Consider the following 15982-nt stretch of genomic DNA (forward strand, 5'->3'; position numbering starts at 1 on the left):
GAGTCCTAACCACTGGACTGCCAGGGAACTCCCAAGAAAAAAGTTTTAAATAAGAACATGCAATGAATTCCTTACCATCTTCTACTTATTCCTGTAGTACTATATTATTCTGTACTTGCGAATGTGAGGTTGGTGTGAATTTTCCGGGTACCTATTTTCTCTTCAATTAACAGTAAGCTCCTCAAGGTCAGGGGCAGTGCTGACTATTTCTGGACCCTCCTCCACTGCATGGTTGTCTATAAATGCTGGATGCTTTTGCACACTAGTTATTACCAAACTGCATGACCGTAGATTCCATCTAAATAGCTACAACATTTCTCCTCTGGGTGCAACTGTTCCATTTCCTTCATTTACTGCAATTCAGCATTTTATGTTATTCTGAGATAATGTCCAGGCTTCCCCAGACCACCCAGCTAATCTTTAAGATTGTCCGCTCTTTCTGTCAACTCAGAATAGAAACATTTTCTGCAGTAACTGTCTTAAAGGATAATGCTGCCTTGCTCGGACAGGGAGCGGCCATGGATACTGGCCATGGATACATGGATATCTCATCTCAATGTCATCTAACATTCCAAGTGGAACCTGACTGTCAGGAATCTTCAACAAATCCGAATGTTCCAAAGAGGAAAACCAAACTAATTTAATACATTTAGTCAAAACCTGCTTTCGAGGAGACTTGGGGGGTGAGGTGGGGGAACAGACTAAATTCCTATAAACATTGCTTCTATGGATCTAAATCCATCTTCTTCCATCCTTGTCATTTTGAGTCCTGACTTATTAGGATTATACAGCACAGCAACCCCAAAGGATGGCAAGACCTTCAATCATCACAGATTTAAGGACCCTGAAAGGAAGCAGGGCATCATGTTCTCCACGTGGATTATAGAGCCAGACTCCCTGGGTTTGAATCTCAGCTCTGCCGAATACCAACTGTGGGACCTTGGACAAGGTACCAATATGAGCCAAGTCTCTATAAAAGCAGGATGACAACAGCAGCTGCCTCAAGGAGTTGTTTGAGTTGATACTCACATTAGTGCTTGGCATACGGTAACCTGTCAATAAATATGCTATTATTATTATGCTTATGTTATTATTGTCATGTCATTGCACTTGGTATGTCCAAACCACAGTCATTATTTAGAATCACTTCTCCCCAATTCAACTCTTCTCTGTATTTCCTGCCCATCCAGTTGCTCAAGTCAGAATGCAGAGTCAACCTTGACTCCCTCTCTTTTCCTCATTTCTCACATTTAAATGGTCCTCAGGTGCCAGGTCCCTTCGTGATCCTACCCCTGAAATATCGGACACTTGGCCCCTCTCTGCTCCTACTGCCCAAGCTCAGGCCAATGGTTGCTGTCTTGCCAGGACTGGTAACCTCCCTGCCTCTATTCTCACCTTCTTTAATTTGTCCTTCACGCAGCTTGAACAGTTAGCTTTCTAAAGCACAGACCTGATTAGACCACTCTTGGCTTTACTACGTACTATACAATAAAGTCCAGCTTCCTTAGCCTGGACTTCAAGGATCCTTACCACCTGGCTCCCAGCATGCTCTTCCTGCTTCCTCCACTCTCACCTGCACCCAAGTCACACCCTGCTGCTGGCTCTTCTGAGGATGCTCTTTGTTGCCCTGCCTGCACTGTTCCCTCTTGCCTGAATGTTACTCCTCCATTTCCTGTCCAGCCAGCTTCTAATCATCTAATCATCTTTAGCTAAAAATAAGGCAAAGGTCAGTGCTTGACAGTCTGTGAGCTGAAGAAAACTAACATTTGAGAAAGATTTTTAAGAGGAATTTACAAAATAGGTGCTTTCAAAAATTTTAGTTTGGTAAACCAGAAAACCCCGTTAACCAGAAATTCTCTAAGGTTCATTTATTAAGTACTTCATATATATCAGGCACTTAAAACACCTTTTTTTCTCATTTAATATTCATAACAATCCTGTTGGTTTGACATCATAACCCCATTTTAGAGCTGAAGAAACTTAGGCTAAGTAATTTGTCCAAGGACACAAAGTAGTAAATGATACAGCTGAGATCTGAAAACTGGTCTATATGACTCCAAGGCATGTGTTCGTAACAGCTGACCACTGTGCTATGTTGCCTCACGTCATGTATGTTTGCCTGTTGGCTCTGATCTGACCTTGGTGTAAATGCATTACCGTTCTAAATTATGCACTGGGTCAATGTTTACATTCTGCTATGGGGTTGTTTTTTTTTTTCTTTTTTTGGCGGTATGCGGGCCTCTCACCGTTGTGGCCTCTCCCGTTGCGGAGCACAGGCTCCGGACACGCAGGCTCAGCGGCCGTGGCTCATGGGCCCAGCCACTCCGCAGCATGTGGGATCTTCCTGGACCGGGGCACGCACCCGTGTCCCCTGCATCGGCAGGTGGACTCTCAACCACTGCGCCACCAGGGAAGCCCTGCTATAGGGTTTTAATGTCAGCTCCTAGACTGAAGAGGTTAAATGATTTTCAGCACACCACCTGGCATGGCACAAAGTGCAGCTGTGCTGTGTGATGAACCCGGTGGCTTCCGCCTGACCTCGGCCTCTCATTCGTTCATCAGACGCCACAGAAAGCATCTGCTGACCACCTGCCACACGTGAGACAATGTGCTAAACTTACTCCCTTGTCTTCCAAGAACTTGATTACATCTTAGGAAAGCATTCTGGCAAATCTGACTACCTGAGTGCCTCTGGACAACAGGTTGAAATGTCTGCTTTAGAATAAATGAACTGATGGCTTTCAGGGGTGCACGCTCTCCAGAGAAATCCAGGCCCCTCAGCCCCTATGGTTGAGTTTGTCCCTTTTTAGTTACTCAATAGGTCTGCTAATGCCTATAAAACACATACATATACACGCACACACATTTAATTCAGTAATTCCAACTTTTAGGAGCTATTAAAATAAATATCCTTCCTGGATCAGTAAAATTTTCCTGGCGCTAAGTGGTGCCTATGAACAAAGGAAAGGCTAGTCTGTGATTGAGAGTGGTAACCTATAACCATTAGAATACTATGGGTTATAGGCTGAATTGTATGCCCCCAAAATGCACAGGTTGAAGCTCTAATCCCCAGTACTTCAGAGTGTGATTATATTTGGAGATAGGGCCTTTAAAGAGGTAATTAAGTTAAAATGGGGTTGTTAGGGTCACAGAAAGAGTGTGATACACCAGAGCCAGACACATGCATAGAGAAGACCATGTGAACACACAGGGAGAAGGTGGCCATCTGCAAGCCAAGGAGAGAAGCTTCACAAGAAACCAAACCTGTCAACACCTTGATCTTGGACTTCTAACCTTGAGAACTATGAGAAGATAAATTTCTGCTGTTTAAGCCTCCCTGTCTGTGGTATTTTGTTATGGCTGCCCTAGCAAATTAATACACAGAGTGAAATCACAAACACCATAAGGATAACCTACAGATCCTACCAGCATTAAAACTGGTGCTCGAGGGCTGCTTTGTTCAACCAATAATTTTTAAGTTTTTCCTCTATGTTAGGCCCTCAACTAGATGTTAGCAGACTATATAGATAAAGCTTCCAGTTAGTAACGCGAACTTGATGAAAGTGGCTTACACATTTCCCCTCTCTGAAAATGTGTCCCCAGGAAAACACCAGTCACCATGAATTTGTGAAGAGAAGTCACAGTAACTGTTCCTTCTCCCAAATATCCCATAAAATTCAAGAGATGTAAAAGTCACCTTCTCCTATACCAACATCTTCCAAGGAATAAAATGATCTTACCCAACCCTTCCAGTTCTTGAACTACTTCCTTCCAAACAGGCTCAATATGGATACAGCTAAAGCACCAATCTGAGGTGATCTTAATGAGGTAGGGTTTCTTGAAGCTATCTGGAACCACTTCGTTCACATAATGTGAAAAGTGCAATAAATACTTTTCATCAATTGAGTCTCGCCGTTCAGAATTAAAAGGGAAGTGAAAAAATGGTTCATCAAAATAAAAATTCTCATGGAAATGGCGGAAGCGATACTCTCGCTGCTGCTTCTGGTGGCCCTGGTTCTCCCCGGCATCTCCGTAGTGGTCATAATGTGATCTCTTTTCTTCATTGGAAAGAATCTATAAAGAAAGGGAAAAAAAAATTAAGAAATCCGGGAAACGAAGAAAAAAAAAGAGATCATCTAAAGGACTTTCCTGTAAGCAGCTTGGAAGACATAGGAAAAAAATAAATGTAAAGATACAACACAATTAGATGTTTTAAACACAATCACTCAATATACCATGAAACACTTCTCTTAATAGAAAAATTAAGTATTTCAGAAACAAAATACTTCAGTTGTGTAGCTACTCATGATCATCTTGGCTTTAAAGATTCTGAGCTATCACACTACTAAACACGTCAATAAAGCAAAGAAAACTTAATATAACTTTGATCGCTAGGGCTCAACCTCGAGAACGTTGACTCAGTCATACCATCTAGGTTGGAGTCATTCAAACGAAGGTATGGAAAGCTGAGAACACCAAAAAGTAGCCACAGGATTGAATTCTGTGACTGTATGTTAGCTGACTTTGTCTTACTTAGAAGTAACTTTGACGTCTAAAATTCAAGAACCTGTTTTAGGATGAAGCATCGTTCTATAAGCCAAGCACTGTCTGTGGAAGAACATTACCCTACACAAATCAGGAAGCCATGGACTTATCTTTCTTGCATATTCCAGACCAACTTACTTAACCTGATACGTTGGAAAACTGTTAAAAACGTTGTATTTAAATGTATTTGTAACCTTAATTCACTTTAATAAATACAGGCAAATTGTTCTGTGATTCTTTAATATAAGTTTCTAGTATATGTGCTGCCAAAGTGAGCATGTAACATAAGGACATAGAGACATACGTTCAGGGTGACTCTAAAATTCCATTTAAAGCCTTTAAAATAGGCCAGTTTTCCTAAGAGCTGAGTGTTCAGGTACTAGTTTCAACATATTGGATGTGGCCAAATATGTTGTCTCTACCATCACCTAGAAACGGGGTCAAGGGCATGGGGAACATGCCCTCTCCGAGAGGACTTTACCAAACTGATCACCTAAGATATATTTTATAAGAGCTAAAAGATACATCACAAAGTTTGCCACGATACCTCGTAAGCTTTGCTAATCTGAATGAACTTGTCTTCTGCTCCAGGATCTTTGTTTTTGTCAGGATGCCTGAAACACAAAGGGGCAGGCAGTGAGGACGGATTTACTGTTCTACACATGGTCAATTGACATCTTCGTACACACAGAGGCAAAGGGAAGGGCATTCTGTTAGGACAGTTTCTTCAAAATGGGAGAAGCAATTAGTTGCTTCACGTGACTACAGTAAATAAACTGTGAACAAGCAATTTCTTCCCAAAGCGCTTCAGCTGGGCACATGTTCAATGCACCAGATAGCACTCCAGGCTCTCACTGAGGAAGGGTGGGATGTGTATCTGTCTTTACACTGCTCCCAAACACTGCTGGAGCTCAAGGGTCAAGTCACTTATCCGTAAGAACCAACTTCTTTTCCCAGGATGGCAGCATTTCATCCCAATGTTAGAATGGTATCAATGTAGGTATTTCTTCTGACAACTCAGGTAGACAAAGCAAACAGTTTTTAGGATATTCCATGAATTTGTTTAGTAACAACCATGTTCCAAATGGTATCTTGCTGCTGATGTTCAAATTAGAACATTTTAGTTTTCACTATTCCCCTGGTTATCCCACCTGCCTGATTGCCTACTTACAAATGGATAATAATTACAAGGCCACATGTTTTAAAATGTGAGAAAAATCTAGTTTGTACAAAGTGATTTCAACTAATATTGGAACTAATATTTGCTATTATACACAGTTGGCAATTAACTGTATCCATCTTGCTGCCATATATTATTCTGTAATCTTCTTGTACTGGTACCAATTTCAGCTTTGGGGATTCTAAAGTTTTGGAAAGTAGGGGCTGGGTTTTATTTCCTTAGAACCGCTTAAGATCTAAATCAGTGTTTTATACCAACTGATTTTTCAATGTTCATTTTATTAAGAGATTCTATTACAGAGCTTTTTTTTTTGTCATCACTCCTGCTAACTTCTAGTACATTTCCTCTAGCAAAGGTTCTGGAAAGAAACAATCCACTGGGAAGCAAATGACTACTAAAAACAGCACCAAGTATATTGGAATAAAAAAAATTTACAACTTGACCAACTTATTCTAGCAGGAACATGTTTGAATGAATTACACCAATATTCTGACTTCTCTAAAAATAAAAAACCTTCAAATTATTGGCTGTTGAATTTAGACATCATTCCTCCCTTAAATATTTAATCCTGTTACGAATATTAGTAGGGAAAAAAATCTCAGCTAGATGTCAATGAAAATAATGACTTAAGGAAACAAGATGGTGGTTCCAAAGTATGTTTCTGGATGACTGGAAAAAAAAAAAGTGCTTTCAATGTTCCAACTTAGGCCAAAGGTTGAGAAGATAAAAATTATGCAATTGCACAAATGAAGATTTAACATACAGAACTCTGTAGGGGAAGAAGGGAAGGGTAGGAAGGAGCTTTTAAGGAGACTGAACCAAAGACAGACTATTGAGACCTGGGTTAAAACCACAGATCCTGAAACAGAGGAATCCAAGGCCCAAGAACAAGGAGGATACCATAAGACGGTTTTAGCTTATAAGGAATATTTTCCTTATTACAGGAAGATACCACAAAGTTGAAAACATTTAGAAAAGGATAAATTCAGCTCTAGGAAAGTACCATCTAATGCTATTTTCAGTGTACATGAAACATTTCACAGACTACAATATTATACACACCCTTTAAATTTCAAAGTGAAGAAAATACTGTACTTGGTATCTACTGGCTGTCTAACGCTACCTTTAAGGGAAAAAAAACAAAGGTAGAAAAAGTAATACAGGAAAGTATCAGACCAATCAATTACTGTTGGGGTGAATGACTACATTATACCCATTTGCTTCAAATCAAATTTTATGATGCCTTTTTCTTGGGGTGGGAGGAGTTATTCTGCCGGTGTAGATGACAAAAGAAAAGTACCGATAATAAAACTTAATTATTGGGAGAGAAACAGTTTTTCTGAGATAAAAAGTAATTTAATATGGTTTCTGGACTACCTGCCCTTTGTTGCAAAACCTCTATATATCCTAGCTCCCCCCATCGCCTCCTCGGAGCAGTTCTCTCAGGATTACTTGAGATGCTGCCTCTCGGGCTTGAAGCCCTAAACATTCTTGCCAAATAAAACTCTCAAAAAAAAAAAAAAACCCACCAGAGGTTTCACCAAGCAAAGGGAAAGCTCTTGAGCAATGTAAGAAATACTATTAAGTGGTGAAACAGCAGAGGAAGGTTACAAATCCAATTCAATAATGAACCATTCCCCACTGTGACAGCTCATTCTGAAAAGACAAACTGGGAAACTGCTATTTTCAGTGTACAGCTGACCCTCGAACAACATGGGGCTCAATGGAACTGCACAGTTCAAATCCATGTTGTTCAAGGGCCGACTGTATATGAAACCATTATGAAATGAAACAAACTGTTTCATTGATAAAATGCTGCCATGGCCAAAACAGCAGAAAATAATAGTACAGTGAAAATACAAAGGTGAAGTCAAATTTTAGACTTTCATTGGATCAAATTTTAGACTTTCTATGGTGACATATTATGCCTAGAGAGACTCTAATTAAGGAGGAGAAGCATATGATTTATTTAATTAATATCATAACACCTTTTTTAGCTCTGGAAGATAGAAAAGTCACAGCTGTACATTTTAATAGATCCCACATAACCAAGCTATCATTTCTGCTTTCAAATTGTGTCAAAGGCCATATCCTGTCCAAAAGAATATTGCTACCTTGTGAATTACTTCAAAGGCCACACTGTGTCTAAAAGAATGTTGTTACCTTATGAATTGCAGATTTATGTATTTTGCTTTAAATACAAAGAGGCAAGCGTCTGAAATGATGTAGAAAAAAAAGCAACTTTGCTGTAGAGTCCCTGGAAAGAGGCCATGCATAATCAGAGATTGTGTTTTTAGTATCCAATTCTGGGTTCCTCATGATATGAATATATGGTCTAAGATAGTTACATATTCAAAACATTCAAAAGTATATTTTAAACTATCTTTCACCTTTACTGCAACCAACTGAATACTCAGACGCATCTCTCACTGAAGAAAAATGGTGTCAGGCACAGTCATGCACAGCCTGCAGTGTCATCTGCACGTGGCAGCTTTGCTCCTGCATAACTTCCTACCCACCCAGACACTAACCCACTCACTCTCGCTTCTGCCCAGATGGGTAAGTGATTAAAAAAGAAAAAAGCAGGGCTTCCCTGGTGGCTCAGTGGTTGAGAGTCCGCCTGCCGATGCAGGGGACACGGGTTCGTGCCCCGGTCCGGGAAGATCTCACATGCCGCGGAGCGGGTGGGCCCGTGAGCCATGGCCGCTGAGCCTGCGCGTCCGGAGCCTGTGCTCCGCAACGGGAGAGGCCACGACAGTGAGAGGCCCGCGTACCGCAAAAAAAAAAAAAAAAAAAAGAAAAAGAAAACAGCAATAAACTACCTGCTGGTGCGGAAGGTCAACCTATGGAACCCACAGGTAATACAGACTTACCAACCGTGAGCCTAGTTCCTCCCCGGAAAAACAGGGACAGCAATATCCGCCCCCAAAGGGTAATTATAAGGTTTAAATGAGATAAACAGCGTAGAACCTGGAGCCTAGCATGCAGTAGGTACTTGATGATGGCTCCCATCCCAGACTTCCTCTCCTTACTTCTGGTTGGTCCACCCAGCTTTAGCCGCCTGTATCCTCACCATCCCTTCCTCCTCCTGCTGCTCCCCTCCAGCTATATAATCTAGCGCTTCTACTGTGTCATGTCCAAGGCATCGGTGGAAGAAACTGATGTTTGTCCAAAATAAGGTTTAAATTTATTGCTAGCCTGCTAAATCACAAACACTTGCTTATTCCCCAATGTCTACAGGTAAAATTAAGAGTTTTCTATGTGATAATTTTTTAAAGTAATGTACTCAGTTCCTGAATATTCTTACTAAATTGAGGGCAAAAGCTCTTACTATAAAATTTTTTTGAAAGCTTAAAAATTAATAATCTAGACAATAGGACTGGATAGTGTTCCGTTTAGCAACGGCACTCATAAAGAGCTACTTTACGGGGCTTCCCTGGTGGCGCAGTGGTTGAGAGTCCGCCTGCCGACGCAGGGGACACGGGTTCGTGCGCCGGTCTGGGAAGATCCCACATGCCGCGGAGCGGCTGCGCCCGTGAGCCATGGCCGCTGAGCCTGCGCGTCCGGAGCCTGTGCTCCGCAATGGGAGAGGCCACAACAGTGACAGGCGTATCGCAAAAAAAAAAAAAAGAGTTACTTTATGAATCACGGGAAGGGCAGCTTATCCACTCTTGACTATATATATAAATATATATATAATTTATAATATATATTAAAAATATATTTATTAAAGTTTCCTCCTACTTACTTTAACATTAAATAAGTGAACAGTATCAAGGCAATTCTTTAAGCCAAAGAATTCCTAACAGGGGGTTTCATAGTTAACAGAGGCTTTGGATCTCATCACTAAAAATTCTAGAATCACACGAATACAAGTCCTTCCACATAAAATACGTTAGACAAATATATATTATATATTTAATGAACACAGAAACAGAGACAAATAAAAGCTAACCATAATTTAGGCTTCATTCTCCTGCTAAAACTGCTTAGCTTATTTTAAACTGCTATTTCTTTGTTTCACCTACCATTCCCGGGCGAGCTTCTTATAAGCCTTTTTAATATCAGCCTGACTGGCTGTTCGGCTGACCCCTAGGACTCTGTATGGGTCAAAATCCAACGCAGACAGAATTTGCAGGATCAGAACCAGAACTATCAAGAACTGCCAGGAAATGCTCAACTTTTTCACTTCCATTTCTCTTCCTTTCCAGAGCTGAAATGATTGAAGAGGCAGTAAGTTTTAGTGGTAGAAATCTGGAGAGTCTTGCTTTCTAGGTAAAGGTATAAGATATACAGATGAAAAACAAAACAAAAGATACTTTGCAGGAAAAGTGCCAAGCTGTTTGACCACATCTTCTTAAATGAACAATCTTGCTACTATTTTTGAATATCACAAATAAGAACTATTATAGATGAAGAGATGAGCAATAAGAATAGCAACTCTCCAAAATCCTTGTATCAGAAAAGCTTCAGAAATGACTGAAAACGAATGAGAAGAAGAAATAATAAGCAAACGTGGGAAAACATACACAGGGAAATCAAGGCAACTACATCTCAAATACACTATTTCACTTATTCTAACAATAATAGTTTAAACTTAAAATATGTGGTTAGAGAATACCTCACTGAGCACATGCTAAACAAATTCATGAAATCTTAAGATTTACCATGTGCAAAACTACAAAATGAGATAGTTGTGATGCTCTTGGGAGTTAAACAAGTATAAGAATGAAAGTGAAATACTCTAAAAAAAAAACTGCAGTTACAACTTTGTGTGCCCCAATTCTATTCTTTCTCATCATGCCCATTCAAACAAGAAAATAAGAAGCTGTTCTTTAATCACTAGCAATACTGTCATTACAAATGGAGACCTCAGATGAAAAAAAAGTGGTGAGAAAAATTTTAGTTTGCCATGTGAAGGGGGATTAATGGCAAAGATCGTAGACCAGGCATGGTCTTCAAATGTTAAAGCTCCAGCTCTGGTGAGTGCAGTGACTGAATTCACTGTGGATTTTGGAAATAATCCTGGCTGGTAAATGAACAAGGTAGTGCTGTACTGCAGGGACATTTACACTCCAGGAGTATGATCTTTGTGATATCACACAATGATTTTTCAAGGGCCATATCTTGGTTTCTCACAAATCACTAAAATTTTAAGGATCAAGTATCTAATATGACACCTTACTTAAGGGAGGCAAAGCTGTAACATTGTGGATTTTGACAAGTGGGAGTCTAAATCCTCAAGAAATTGACTAATCTGATGGCCACTGTTTAGGACTGCAAGCATGCTGAATAAAATCCTAAAACAAACCCGTTTCTTTTCTGTAAAGGCAATCTATAACCTATTCTCTCACAAAACACATACAGCACGCTAAAAACTGAGAAGGTGATGTAGCTACTAATTAAGCACATGGACTCTGGAATCAGACTAACATTGGGGTCTGTCCTCTACCACTTTATGACCTTGGACAAATTACTTAACACTTGCTAAGCCTCATGTCCTCCTTCATAAAATGGGGGTAAATAATACCACCTTGAAAGGATCAAAATGGGAGTTAAACGTATGTAAAGGATTTACTGAGCACGGGGTCAGCAGCCAATAAGCGGTATTTACTGCCATTATTTTTTGTACCATGCAGTGCAACCAGTGCCTTATTCAACTGTGTCAGTCGCCTCCACTTAGAGGGCCCAAGTGCCGGGGGGCTGTGTTCTTTTGCTGACAGCTCGACGGTGCCGGCCTCAAGGCAGGAAACAACCTGCCCAACAGGTAGGCTATCGCCCTCGGGCAGTATACCCCGGACCAGGCAGCCGGTCCCAAAGACATGGTTAGCTCTGAGCCCCGCCTCGAGCTCCCCCCGGAGGTCGCAACCCTCCAGGAGACAGCCGCATCCCTCGCCGCCCCCGAGAACCCTGAGCCAGGCCCTATCGGCTCCGGGTTCCCCCCGGGCCCAGCGGGGACCGGGAACGAGGAGGAACTGACGGGAGATCCCTGAGCCCGCCCGGCCCCGCCGCGTCTGCGGCTCCGCGCGTCACGCCGGGAAGTAGTTACCTGGAAAGGGCACCGTCCTAACCGGCTGCAACGTCCGTGCTCCACTTACTCCGCGGTGCCGAGAGCCTCCGGTCCACACCAGCGCTCGCCGGGGCCTGGGGAGGGGAAAGAGGAGGGACGAGCCGGAGGGCAGTCACGTGGCACTTAAAGGCCCGGCGCACCAAAGGCGCGGACTGAACAGTTCTAGGGCTTCAACTTTGAAAATCTGTTTTGACCCTTGCCACCCGCCGTCTGCGCGTGGACCTGGCGCGGTTGTCATAGGAACGAGGCTCGCGCTCCGGCTGGATCCAAAAGGATGGTGGCGACCAAAGAGGCTAAAACGTCCTTCCTAGCGAGGCGAAGTCGCGATGCATGATGGGATGCCAAAACACCTCCCCTTCCCAGGGAGGAGTTTCCACTTCTACCAGGAGATGGCCCTTGTCTAACAACAGTTGCTGGGGTGGGGAAGCAGTCGCTGGTCCCTATATTCTCTTTAACCCTATTCATAGAATCCTAGAGCGTCAGAGTTGGAAGGGACCTTAGGGATCGTTTCTAGTCCAACTCCACCGTATCCTGATGGGGGAGATTGAGACCCAGAGACGGGCAGGGACTTGCCCAAGGCTTAGAATCCAGGACTCCTAATCCTATATAACCAAAAGCGATCTCCACTCTAGAATGTACCAGGTCCTGTCCTAAGCACGGGAAAGGGATATGTGTATGGTGATGCTGGTGGGGGCGGTGGAGGAGGGGCACAAGTGAGTGAGGTAAACTTTCATTGAGCCAATGACATAGGTTCCTTGGGGATGTAAAGAAAGAGATTTCATGTCCTCCTGCCCTGCTTATTTAGTCTTTATCTCCTTTGCATTTATCACTATCTAACATACTGTATCTTTTATTTATTTACATTGTTTATAATCTGTCTCCTCCCACTGGAATGTAAGCACCTAAAAGCAGGGCTTTTTGGACTTCCCTGGTGGCGCAGTGGTTAAGAATCCACCTGCCAATGCAGGGGACACAGGTTTGATCCCTGGCGTGGGAAGATCCCACACGACGCGGAAGAACTAAGTCCATGCGCCACAACTACCGAGCCTGCGCGCTAGAGCCCATGAGCCACAACTACTGAGCCCACGCGCTACAACTGCTGAAGCCCATGAGCCCTAGAGCCCGCACGCCTAGAGCCTGTGCTCCGCAACAAGAGAATCCACCAAAATGAGAAGCCTGCGCACTTCAGCAAAGAGTAGCCCCTGCTTGCTGCAACTAGAGAAAGCCCGCGCGCAGCAACGAAGACCTGACACAGCCCAAAATAAATAAATAAAAGCAGGCCTTTTAAAGTCTGTTTTGTTCGTCTCTATATTCTTGGTGCCTCTACAGACCTTGGCACAGATAGGATCTCAACAAATATTCGGGAATAAATGGATGAATGGGGCTGAGGTTTCACTGCTCAAGAGAATACATTCTAAAGTGGATTCCCGGTTGTGTGTGGACCTTGAGCTGGGCTCGGGTTTAAATCCCACCCGCCTCTGCCACTTACTATCTCTGTGATCTTGAACAGTGACTTCACTTCCTACAGCCCCAGCGTCCACATCTGGGAAATGGAGGAAAAGACTATCACCCTGGTAGGATTGTAGTCAGGGAGAAATGAGGTAATACAATGTAAAGTGGCTAGCACAATGTTTTTTTAATTGAAATATAGTTGACATAGGAGCAATTTTTGAAATGAGGAAATGAGCCATACAAACGGATCAGAGGACATGATTTCTGCCGGTTTTTTTCTTTGTGGGAGGTGCTAGGGTGGGAGGGAGGGAAGAGGGGAATGGGAGACCTATAAGGTGGACTTGGTTGCATGAGACAAGTTTGGCAAAGTAAACCAGGATATCTGGGCACGGGGCGGAGACTTATGGTTTCATTGGGGGCAGGGCAGGGGGCTAGAGGGGAATCATGCCCAGGAGAGGGTCGAATGGGGCGGGACAGACCATCGCTCCAGGCATGACAGTCTCTTACTAGAAGAGTAACCCACTCCGAGTCTGCGAAAGCGAAGTGGTAATGAATTCTCGCAGGGGCCCTTGACGGAGCTGCGCGGGTGTGCCCTGGGGGCGGGTCGCACCCTGCGGGCGTGGCAGGGCGCGGGGCCGGAGCCGAGGGGCTAGAGGTAGTGAGGTGGCGGGGCCGGAGGGCGGTGCAGTAACGCTGGGGTGGGTTTCGAGGGCGGTGCCTGGGGGCGGGACCCAGGGGCGTGGGGAGATGGGGGCGGGGCGGAACGCGGTGGCAGGTCCCGGGGCAGGTCCTGAGGAGAGGGCGGGGCTCGGCGGCCGAAACCCGGAAGCGCTCAGAGGCGGCCGGGGCCTCTGCCGTCTGTCCGACATGGACGAGGCTGACCGGCGGCTCCTGCGGCAGTCCCGGTTGCGGCTGGTCGGCGAGCTGCAGGTGGCCGCGCTCTGGGACGCTCTGCTGAATCGCGAGCTCTTCACCCCCGACATGATCGAGGACATCCAGGTGCGGCCCACCACCCCCCCAGCCGGCGCCCCCAGCTTCCCGCGCCGCGCACACTTCAGGTCACAGACGGGGACAGCGAGGCCGCGCGGAGAGGGTTGCTGAAGCCACACCGTGACTTAATGGCCGAGCTCCCGCCCTCTCCTCTCGCGTCTGTGCCATGCAGTACCCGCTCCATTTGGGGAACCATTGTCAGGGAACCCCGTTTTCCCGGAGGGCGTCGAGCCCACTAAATTGCCCAGAGGAACCAAACAACCCCAAACGCCTTTTCGAGGGTTTGCTAAAGCGATTCCATCAGAGTACACCGTTAGCTGCTGCAGCGGTGTACTGTTTTTTCCTCTTCTAACGTGGAGGTTCAGGAAACCCATTTGGGCGGTCAGACTGCCTGACACTGTATCCTCTTCGATCTGCAGTGTCCTGGGCTGTGAAGTGGGGACAACAGCAGTACTGTCCTGAGGGCTAAAAGAGATAACGGGTGTGAAACAGTAAAGTTTCAGGCACAGAGTGAGGGCACATCATATGGTAGCTGGCTGTGCCCTGTCCTCCTTGGCCAGCCCCTCATGAGTTACGATTATGTTTTGTAAGGGGTTTGGAGATGAGGGGCCTACTGCAGGTAATGAAGAGAATAATAAAGTCAAACATTTGAGGTTCTCTTTAAAAGCACTGTCATGTCTTTGGCTTATTTGACTCTCCCCACAGGCCTGTGAGGTCAGGAGGGAACAGGAGGTTTTTTTTTTTTTGCGGCACGCGGGCCTCTCACTGTTGTGGCCTCTCCCGTTGCGGAGCACAGGTTCCGGACGCGCAGGCTCAGCGGCCATGGCTCACGGGCCCAGCCGCTCTGCGGCATGTGGGATCTTCCCGGGCCGGGGCACGAACCCGTGTCCCCTGCATCGGCAGGCGGACTCTCAACCACTGCGCCACCAGGGAAGCCCACAGGAGGTATTTTTTTACCACAAGATACAGTGGGAATGTGTGGCTTCCTAGAGGCCCTTGCACAGTGCCCTGTGGGCTGCTTGCAGGCCAGTTTCTGCATCATCCAGGAACTTGGCCTGATCCAGTGAGGAAGTCTTTAATAGGATAAATATCATATGGAAAATTGCCAATGAATAATAATATTACAAGAAGTCTTATGAGCATCTGCTGTGTACTGAGGAGTGGAAGTGATTTGCGGCCATACCCTTGCCATCAGGTACATTCACAGGAGTTATAAACTCGAATGTCATTGGAGGCCCAATGGGTGGGCACTAGAGCGGGCAGCCTCTGCCCTGCCCCCCAGCTCCAGATGAGTATGGTTATACCAGAATGTTGGCCCAGTGTTGCCAGGTTAGGGTTTTTTTTTTTTGGCTACGCTGTGTGGCTTGTGGAATCTTAGTTCCCTGATCAGGGATCAAACCCAGGCCCTTGGCAATGAAAGCGCAGTCTTAACCACTGGACCACCAGGGAATTCCCGAGAAGCTGGAAATCTTGATTTCGATGTCGAGTTCCCTGATTTTAAATGTTAGCAAAATAGCACAGGGAGCTCTTCTCAATATTCTGTAATAACCTAAAGGGGAAAAGAATTTGAAAAAGAATAGATACTTGTATGTATATAGCAGAATCACCTTGCTGTATACCTGAAACTAACACAATATTGTTAATCAACTATACTCCAATATAAAAAAAAATGTTAGCAACAAATTTGGAATTTTTAAAGAATGTCTTATGAACAATGGGCCACCATTTTGCCGCCCCTAGTATGG

The 15982-nt window shown here is 44.4% G+C and overlaps 2 protein-coding genes across 3 annotated transcripts in view; one reads left to right on the forward strand and one right to left on the reverse strand.

The window, feature by feature from the left end:
- DNAJC16 (DnaJ heat shock protein family (Hsp40) member C16) overlaps nt 1-12047 on the reverse strand; it is a 37465-nt gene extending 25418 nt beyond the window's left edge. Inside the window, exons 1-4 of the mRNA XM_030877747.2 lie at nt 11775-12047; nt 9754-9938; nt 5093-5159; nt 3741-4074 (exon numbers count right to left, since the gene is read on the reverse strand). Coding sequence (XP_030733607.1) covers nt 3741-4074; nt 5093-5159; nt 9754-9920 — 568 coding nt within the window. The 5' untranslated portion in view covers nt 9921-9938; nt 11775-12047. The remainder of the gene's footprint in view (nt 1-3740; nt 4075-5092; nt 5160-9753; nt 9939-11774) is intronic.
- Nucleotides 12048-14074: 2027 nt separating this feature from the next.
- Nucleotides 14075-15982, forward strand: part of CASP9 (caspase 9) — a 30282-nt gene continuing 28374 nt past the window's right edge. The window contains exon 1 of one of the 2 annotated variants that reach the window (XM_060310850.1): nt 14075-14246. In XM_060310850.1, the coding sequence (XP_060166833.1) occupies nt 14115-14246 (132 nt within the window). In that variant the 5' untranslated portion in view covers nt 14075-14114. The remainder of the gene's footprint in view (nt 14247-15982) is intronic. The other variant, XM_030877783.3, reaches the window with a different exon arrangement.

Source organism: Globicephala melas, chromosome 1 (genome assembly GCF_963455315.2).
Source record: "Globicephala melas chromosome 1, mGloMel1.2, whole genome shotgun sequence".
In the NCBI taxonomy this organism is placed as follows: Eukaryota; Metazoa; Chordata; class Mammalia; order Artiodactyla; family Delphinidae; genus Globicephala; species Globicephala melas.